Source organism: Bicyclus anynana, chromosome 1, assembly GCF_947172395.1.
Source record: "Bicyclus anynana chromosome 1, ilBicAnyn1.1, whole genome shotgun sequence".
Lineage (NCBI taxonomy): Eukaryota > Metazoa > Arthropoda > Insecta > Lepidoptera > Nymphalidae > Bicyclus > Bicyclus anynana.
The window spans coordinates 12,539,517-12,549,609 of NC_069083.1; the positions used below are offsets into that span (position 1 = coordinate 12,539,517).

General features: G+C 34.5%; 1 protein-coding gene across 2 annotated transcripts; it reads right to left on the bottom strand.

The window, feature by feature from the left end:
- Window positions 1–199: 199 nt before the first annotated feature.
- On the bottom strand, window positions 200–7,485 carry LOC112042990 (cytochrome P450 4C1-like). 2 transcript variants are annotated; one of them, XM_052881278.1, is made up of 8 exons: window positions 7,404–7,485; window positions 7,177–7,324; window positions 4,784–4,893; window positions 4,110–4,200; window positions 3,184–3,369; window positions 1,411–1,808; window positions 1,154–1,222; window positions 200–427 (listed from the first exon to the last, which is right to left on the bottom strand). In XM_052881278.1, exons 2-8 carry the CDS (start codon window positions 7,316–7,318, stop codon window positions 236–238), a joined length of 1,188 nt encoding a protein of 395 aa, XP_052737238.1. In that variant the 5' UTR covers window positions 7,319–7,324; window positions 7,404–7,485; the 3' UTR covers window positions 200–235. The 2 variants fall into 2 exon arrangements, with proteins under 2 accessions (XP_052737238.1, XP_052737233.1); XM_052881273.1 differs by lacking the exon at window positions 7,404–7,485 and having other exon boundaries at window positions 7,177–7,397.
- Between the last annotated feature and the right edge of the window lie 2,608 nt (window positions 7,486–10,093).

Below are 10,093 nucleotides of genomic sequence, written 5' to 3' on the forward strand. Positions count from 1 at the left end.
GTCTTACAAGGAAAATCATAAAAACAGCCTGGAGTTGGGAAGTTGGTGGTGTTAGTGCACCCCCGTGCCTCGGAGAGTACGTTAAGCCGTCGGTCCTGCGCCTGATCTCTCACCGGTCGTGTCGGTCTTCTGTCTCATCGGATTATGAGAGTGAGGGAATAGAGATTGCGCCTGCGCCTCAACATGAGATTGGCCGCCGTGGCCGAAAAGAAACATCGGTCGGGAGCATAGTATATTATATGATTGTTATGGATTTACCTAAAGTTAAAGTTTGTTGAACTTTTCGATTTATAATTGGTATAGGCGGATATAGCCTCATAGACTCTTTGATGCAACATTCCAAGTATTTCATTTGCGCCAAATCTGCCATCGTAGCAGAACGGTCTGAAGATCCAAATATATTGTTGCATTCATTGACTATCATTTCCTGAAATTTAATAATTTGCTTAAGAAATTAGAGTAATTAATATAATAATTATAATTATATACTTAGTTGGAATTTTTTTCTACTAACATTTTATTTGGTGTGGCTCCACCTGAACGTTTATGTAATTTGAGAACATGATACTTTTTACAGTGAAAATAAAATCAAAAGGGGGTAAAATTCAACCCTAAGGGCTAAAAAGGGTTGAAGTTTGTGAAAAAATATAAATCAGTCATTTATCAACTTATATTTGTAAAATTGGTCTATATTACGCTTTGTCTAACATTCAAAACGAACTTTAAGAATTTCACTCCTAAAGGGTTGAACATTTTTTATAAAAGTCCGTCATTTCTCAAATTTTGTTCACGGCAATTGACTATCGATATAATGTGAAATGCAATAGAGATAAAAAATTCAACCCGTAAAGGGTTGAAAGTACTATAAACTTAAATTTGACAGACAATCTCGACGGCTGGGCATTTTACCCAAGAAAGAAAAATGCGCGGCCTGCGGCCGCGCACTCCGTTGTCCGCCAGCCTTCTGCCGGGGGTTTGTGATAGGGCTTTCGACCGTGGCTTCGACTGGGCAGTTTACCGAAGCACAAAAAAAGCGCACTTTATTTAAAGTCCGGGGATACAGATACGTGATGTTTACATAGACAACACAAGCAGCGATTGTATGTAATGTATTGTAATTTTTGGTGATTTACTTATAGTATATTTAACTTACCTGTGCGTCTTGGTGATTAGCTAATAGCATCATTGTAAACTGTATAGTATTAGCCGTAGTGTCAAGGCCCTAGAACAAATTGATGTCACGTCACAACTTGATTTAACAACATTTGTATGCATGTATGCATGTTGTATGTATGTTGCAACATGTATCATATTTTTTATCACAAGACGTCGATATAATTCAATGTAATGAGTAATTCTGTTTTGTTAAATTTGAAACCCAATAAGCTTTTGAACTGTATTGGTACTTACCCCTAACATGAATGTATCCACTTCCTCAGCAATTCCTTTCTCATCTATGACACCATCCTTCTCAGCTTCTAACAGTAAATCTAACAAAGGCATTTTCACTTTCCCATTGAACTGTACTATATCATTTTCATTATCATTGAAATCGTTAACAATGTTGGTCTTATTATTATTGTAGAATTTTCTCCGACTTTGTATTACTCTATCTCGGAAAGAATTCATGATTTTCAAAATATCTTCCTGTTTTTTTCCTACTTCTGTAAATTTAAAAGTAAAGGTCGGATGGAACCACACTCTTTGTGCTCTGTAGAAGGCGCACTGTCCCAGTTTGTAAATTCCTTCTCTATACAATTTACCAAAATTTATGTCTTCTTCATCCAATTTAGTGCCCATAGCAGTTTCTAGTAACATGCAATAAGAAAGAAAATCCTTAATTTTTGTGATTGATATTACAAAAAAAATAGCGTGTGAATTTTTGATTAAAAATAAAGAACCTTTTAGGGTTCCGTAAACAACAAGGAACCCTTATAGTTTCGCCATGTCCGCCTTTCTGACTGTACGCGGTTTAGCTTAGAGACTGTTACTACTACTAGAAAGCAGTAATTTAGCATAGGTATGTATGTATTTATATAAATTACGTCTATGAATTGATAAAAAGAAACTTACGTATAAAGTTAGGATGATATTTTTTTCGTCTATCTCCGGTATTTTGTGCACTTTATAGGCTTCAAGGCTAATCTACGGAACCCTACAATGCGCGTGGCCTAGCACCTCAGACCAATTACAAAAAGACCTGACTTGTTGGACGTTACCCCTCTGTCAAAGATCTAGAATCAACGATCTAACGCGTTTGAACAAACCAAGGGGCCAAAACTTCAGTACAAAGACTTTTGGACATAGGAATTTATGCATATGTTGGTTGCGGAAATAAATTAGTAGGTTCTCATATCAGAATTATGTCAGACATTAAGCGTACATTAATTTCAACTAAGTTCTATATAGTTATTAGACTATTCCTGAGTTCGATCCCGGGTAGCATTAGTGAAAAAGAACATTTTTGTCTTTTTTTTTTGTTTTTTTCTCAATTGATTTCTTCAACTATTTACTACTTACTCACTGGCCTCCCTGTAACAACAGCCATTAGAAAGACACACAATCCTCTCTGAGGAGAGGACTGTTTGGACGAGAACTGTTAACAACGCATCGAAGGGAATGCAGTGTGAACACGACCTTCAGCAATGAAGAATGTGAATAGAGTGGAAACAATTTCGTTGCTATATTCAACGTTTTCGTGTATGTAGATTCACTTCTTCTCCTTGGAGTATACATTATTTGATGCAAACTGTTCCTATAAAATCGATGTTACATTGTTGTAATGGTTTTCTTCGAGTAAAGAGTTCCCTAAAAATGCCAGTCTTGTGTTATCTAATGGCATACTAATCGAATATTCTTTGTAACGAGCTTATGTGATGTGTTTGTTAGTCTGTGTAAAAATTAAACATGTGTATGTATTGCTAATCAATAGTTATGTATAAGGTCTAAGAACACAGAATATAGCAGAATATATTTATTGGTGTTAAATATTTTTGATGTATTAGTTTACCTCGTCCCTCTTAAAAAATTACAGACTTTGTTTGTTGATTGGGGTGCGTTACTGGTCCATTTGTAATTAGTTTGAGCCCAACACGCATTTGGCCGATTTTTTTATAGTAAGTAGATACTAGTTAGATCTAGATCTTCAGGGATCAAGCAAAGCATAATTATTAAGTAGCTTACCGCATATAGAGTGTATAACGAAATCCTCAATGAACGGCATTATATTTGTTTTGGATGCGTTTACTTCTTTTTCAAGTTTACCCAAAAAAGTTTGGCAGTTTTCCACAATCACTGATTTAAAAGTAGACATTATAGAGAAGGTAAATGCCCGTGTCAATAGTTTTCTTCGTTTATGCCATTTTGAACCTGAATTATGAAATGTATTAAGTATCTAAAACAAGAAATTTAATAATGCAAGATAAATAGAAATAGTTTTAAAGTAGGTATATAAAAAAAATATAACGTAAAAAGAACCCGAATACATAAAATATTAAAACTGAAAATAAAAAAAAACAAGTTCTAACCCGTACTGTAGAAAGCAATTAAAAAACAACCGGGGCCAATAACATCTAAAAAGTGTTTTAATGTTTTAATTAAAGCCGTTTCTGAAATTCACGTCCATCTTATATTGCATAATCACTTACCATCTGGTGAGATTGTAGTCAAGGGCTAATTTGATATATACATAAAATGACTAGCGGACGCCCGCGACTTCGTCCGCGTGGAATTTAGTTTTCCACAAATCCCTCGGGAACCATCGATTTTTCCGGGATAAAAAGTAGCCTATGTGTTAATCCATGCTATAATATATCTCAATACCAAATATCAGCTAATTCGGTTAAGTAGTCGAGGCGTGAAAGAGTAACAAACATTCATATCATTAAAATCATCAGTTTTCGCAAATCTCGGGAAACCATGGATTTTTTCAAGATAAAAAGTAGCCTATGTGTATCCAGAATAAAATCCATTTCCATCCCAAATTTTAGCCAAATCGCTTCTGTAGTAGCGGCGTTAAAAAGTAACAAACATTAAAACTTCCATATAAACTTTCGCGTTTATAATATTAGTAGGATAGGATAATAAAGAATAAATAAAATATATCTCACCTTCACTTAAAAGAAGTCCCTGCTTTAGCCAAGGCTCTACAAAGTCGTACATAAGTCCTTTCTCACTAACTGCGCTCCCGTTTATAACTTTCTGTAAGAAGTTCATTGTATAAATAGTAAGTAAGTACGTAATTTTATTAATAATTATTATTTCTATTAATTTAAAGGCAAAGTCAAAATTTATTTATTTCAATTAGGCTTAGTTAACAAGCACTTTCTAAGTGTCAGGTAATATTATTACTAGATAATGGTGATAATAAATTGGTCGAAAACTTAAAATCAAAGTTATAAGGGTTCCAACTTAGTCTGAAAGCAAGAGCCCACAACAAACTCAGCCTGGGTTTATTTTTTTGCTTATCACCATTTTACAAATATATCTAGAACTAGTATACAATCGTATAGTGCAAATCATCTCTATAAATGGTACTCTTGTGACTAATAAGCTCATTTTATTTCATTTTCTTTCTTTCCTTCTCTCATTTTTTCTTCTAAGATTGTGGCAGTTACTACCCACGGTGTTCGGGCTATGACCGGGACACTGTTTATTTTATTAAGGGGGTTCCGTGAAAACTGTGCTTGATTTTCTAAGGGTCCGTGGCTGATAAAGGTTGGGAAACGCTGATATAGGTAAATGTAGGTTTAATGTTGGTGGAATAAAATGTATCATGCCTTACCTCTATATCTTCTGGATAATTTATAAAAACAGCATTAACAGGACCTAATTTTATTCCAAACAGTCTTTTGTATTTGTTGGATAACATCCTGAATTGGTAAAACAGTGGAACTGAAATTTAATAGAAGTTATACAAAAATAAATTTCTTACAACAATAATAATTTTTCCCAAATAAGTTTGCGTCCAGTTTTAGGCGTTGTTTTATTGAAATCCGACATAAAGAAAAAAGGTATCTAAAAACAAATTCCAATAAGCCGATGTCACAAGGCAAAAAAAGTGATAAGTCGAAGAAATATCAGATTTTGAAAATTACAATAAGGTAGTAAACGCAGCGGACGAACGAAGTGCAACGTACTTTAAAGTTAAGGTAAGGTATGTTATGACATAAGTGCGGTTAGTTGAAAATCACAACCAAGGCGATATTGCTAGATCGAGCCGAAGGCGTTAACTATAGTAAGGAAGCAGAGGCTGTAATTATCAAAGCGCACGTATGTCATACGACGTTTTATAACACATTTGCGAGTAAACACACTTTGAACACACTTTCTGAAAATGAATTTGCATCTTTGCCTGTTTTCCTTATTATGACATTTTGATACGTTTGTCATTTTTGCACAGATAACGAACTGCGCACACCAGAGTTTGTATTTTTTAGACAAATGCACCAAAAACAGCCAGTATTACTAATAAAGCAAATTAATATTTTTGTATTTCTGATACAGATGAATATTGTCAAAATTATTAAAATTAAAGAATTAAATGGCTTTTTATTATATTTTATCTCACAAAGTTAATTTTATTGATAAAATGTTGAGCACTTTTCTGACATAAAAACTCTTTGCTAAGATTTATAAAAGTCCGTTCGTGTTTAGACGAATGCTAAAGGTTTTATATTACATTACGGGACATGTGAATTTTACTTTACATTATGGCACATGCGTAAGATGCATTACGATATTGAAATTGGTGAAATAAGCGATGCTTTACGAGCAAATGTGTTATAAATATAATTACTTTACTTATTATTTATGTTTACGAACATAATTATCAAACAAATAAGAGCTTGCAATAGCCACACATACCTCATTTTATGAAGGTCGGTAGCTTGTCAACCATATATTATGCCTACCATAAGTACTGTAGTCTGTACTGTAATTATGGAGCTCAGTTGTTTTGAAAGACAGCAGGTTTCAAAGCTCCAGACCCTCAGCCGTCCAAGTATATAGCTATTGCGTAGCTTTTATCCCGGGGGTCCCCGAGTGACACACGTATTTTTTTTATATTTTTCTATTTCAATTTTATAATCTACTCAATAACTTCAAACCATATCACAAAGCTATTCATTCCTACAGGTCCTACAGGTTTGGTAATGTTCATTACCACATAATAAACCGTGCTACAATGATTTATTTTTAATTTTTAATTAGTTCCATGTCCTTAACTACAAAAATTCAGGCTTCCTTATAAGAAACAAATCCAGGAAGCCACGCCGATAAAAACATCGAGGAGGTTATTGCCCAACGCCAATATGACCTTTTCTTTAAACGGTGTAAAATTGTTCATTATCGTTCTACTAGATTGAAAAAAGTAAAAGCTTCACCTCATTGTACAACACCCTTGTCCCCATTACATGACAGTGTCATAAATAACTATTTATTCAGCATTATATTAGCAGCAACCCTTCGAAAAACACCGTTAAAGATCAAATTTCAAGCATCTCTAGATAAGGTTTCCGACGAACCAAATGGTCTGGCGATTGAAAACATGATTTCTCATAATATCCCGCGAAAACATTAGAAATTACGTTTTATATTGACAATTGAGGCTCTGGATACTTGATACCTTCTACCTTCCAAAGCTACCACGGACCATATTAGGCTCGTACATACTTATGGTAGGCATAGGTTGACGAACTTTTTTATTAGGAGGTATGTTTGGCTACCGCAGCCTCGCGTTCTTTAGTCCAGACCCTGTGAGGTATTGAGTGTGCATAATCCGAAGATCGCATTTTGTTTACAGTTTTCAACTCAGCAAAGCATGTAGACTACGAGAGCATGTTGCAAGGAGGTTTGATGGTCTATTCGTTTCTTATCGAGCATAAGGACTGAACGGATGCCTTTAGTATCAGTTTTATTGCTCGTTTTATTAAGAATATCTAATTTTTTATAGTGACATTATCAAACTCATAGCTAATCTATTAAAAAACACGCATTTTTACAAAAAAACACGCAGAAAGTTAAAAACAAGGATTTTATTATTCTCAAACAACCGGATGAATTTAAATGAAACTTGGCACGATTTGAGTGCATCCTCCAAAAAAGTTCACAAGATACTTTTAGTCTCGAAAATAAAAAAGAAGGGGAAGTATGAAACTGAAATGAAAATAGACTTACCTGTGTCCGACAAAAAATCTAAAGTGTTGTGAAGAAAGAGCACTCCTGGTGGTCTTGGTATCTTATCAAATTCCTTGTTTTTGCTTCTAATCCAATAGAGGAAGATCAAGAATATTACCAAACACTGCAGGGCCAACAACATTATGGCCTTTTTCAATTTTAAATAATAAAAATAAATTATTAATTAAGTAATTTATATCAAATAAAAGAAAAATGATAATATGTACCCTTCTGTACAGAGATCAGCAAATGAAATGACTGCACACGCAATGTACCTGCATATTTATGTATCTATAATTTCCAACATGCTTGCATTAATTTCGTAAAAGAAATTGATTACATTATTTTCGACAGAAGTTTTGTGTTTATTTTTGTTATTAAATTTAGTAGTGTCTCTTTAGTCTTGAGGCAGTTGTTTTTACCATTGGTTTTTAGGGTTCCGTAGTCAACTGGGAACCGGGTGATCTGTCTGTCCGTCAGCTTCTTAGCACGTAGACTATTACTACTAGAAAGGTGTAATTTATTACATGAGCATTTACATTGAAAATGTCGAAAATATCGTGCAATATATTAAAATAAAATGTCTTGACAAGAAAATATCTTGAAAATTTTTTTAGGGTACGGTACCCTCTACCTGTACCTGTACCTCACATACATGTAAAATGCGTCCGTCTGTCCGTCCGTTGTCACCAGGCTGTAACTCATGATCATGAACCGTGATAGTTAGACAGTTGACATTTTCAAAAATTATGTAAGTATTTCTGTTGCCTCTATACCAACAAATAGTAATCTGATAAAAAACAAAATAAAATAAATATTGAAGGAAAAGTGATTTTGTTCACCGTTTTTATCAATAATGTTAAATACTGTTAGATGTGTTACTTGGTCATGAAAAATGAGGTGCTCAAAAGTGGAAAATTCCATATCTCAATGTTAGTTGTGGTCAACAACCAACGTTATTTAAACAAATAATACCTAAATATCGTCTACAATGTCGAATTGTTTTTAATTTACCTCTATAAAATATTAGTATAGATGTCGGTGGTACGGAACCATTCGACTTGCAACCCGCCGCCGCCTCGCTTGAATAGAAACAAATCATATTTTGCGGATATACATTTCCTCTTTGTTTGCGGAAGATAATTTAAACTTAATAAGTATTTAATTACTTTTATTCCTTATATTGAGAAGCCGGTAAATAACTAGTCTGGCCATAAATACTGCTACATAAAAACTTTTCTTCTTCTCAACTTTTTAATTATTTATAATTTGGAACACCAAACCATATAGTGGCCAAACCCGACAATGATCAGATGAGCCAAGTTAATACTGAGGTTACCAGTAGAGTCTAATTCGGTTTAGACTCGATGTAAACAAACCACTAATTACCCCATAAATCATCATCTCCTTTCCCTTAATCCACTTAAATGGGGTCGAAAAAATACGTCAATCTTTTCCATTACTCGTTATTCGTTAACACAACATCCACTCCCTTTACACACAATATGTCCTCATACACACACTCCAGCCATCTCATCTTTGACCTTCTTCTCCTCTTTTCTCCTTCCACTTGCACATTCAACATTTTTCTAGTAATATGACTTTCCTCACTACGCAATATATGTCCATACCGAGCTAAATATATACTACTACTACTACCTATATACTTATAGATAGATTACAGAAAAACTTGTGCAAGTTCACGATCTTTAACTAACGTGGTAAATAATTAAATATTATGCCTGCAAATCAAATCAAAAATCATTTATTTCAAGTAGGCTCAGTTTACAAGCACTTTTGACACGTCAGTTGACTATTTGTAAATTTCGATTCTACCACCGGTTCGAAAGGCAGGTTCTGCTGAGAAGAAACCAGCAAGAAACTCAACAGTTGCTCTTTTTAAAAAATCATACAACATTGTAATTTTCAATTGATGACAACATTACAATTTCTTATAGTTTTACTTCCTGTGTGAAGGTGGAAGCTGATCCAACGGCCTCCAAGCATCTTTCATCATCAGCTACCAACTTGCATATTATTATAAAACCTATTCATCAAAAGTAATGTTAAGTTTTGTTCAATAGGTACTATATATTATAATAATATATAGTACCTATTGAAGTCCGCCAATCCGCTTTGGGCCAGTGTGGTGGACTATAAGTATTTTTCCATTTTTAGTATCATCATACTAGATATAATAGATCTAGGCAAGAAAAATTATATGTAACTATGAGTCGTGTTCAAACATTGTATGAAGACTTAGACTTAATGGAGATTTAAACAAATTAATGAGTAGGCAACACGACGAATAGAGATGACTTGATTACGCAACTTGAATTCCGTCTCAAATTGATGCACTATCATGACTAATACAAGTAGGTTGTTGTTGTTCAGGTAGGTTGTAGGTAGGTTTTATTTTTTCGATCTGAACATTTTGGCATTATTGAACCATATAAAACAAGGCTCAGAAAAGGTAGTTACTGTAAACAGACGAGGAGTTCTCTTAACAGTCCTTCATCTTCATCACCAGACCCTTATGACATTCACAACCCAAGGTGGAAAGTCCTCATCAATACACATTAATCAAGTCCATTTAGAGAAGTTCCATTACCTGTCCTTCGTCTTCATCGCTGGACCCCTAATGCAACTGCTGTAAACCGATAAAAGCTCCCTCGTCTGTGTTCCGACTCTATCATCAGATCGACTTTATTAAATTTTAGTGCTTTCTGGGTCCTGGGTTCGATCCCCGGCTGGGTCGATTAAGGTTTTGTTAATAATTGGTCCAGGTCCGGCTGGTGGGAGACTTGACCGTAGCTAGTTGTCACCCTACCGCCAAGCGAATTAGCGTTCCGGTACGATGTCGTGTAGAAACCGAAAGGGCTGTGGATTTTCATTCTCCTACTAACAGGTTAGTTAG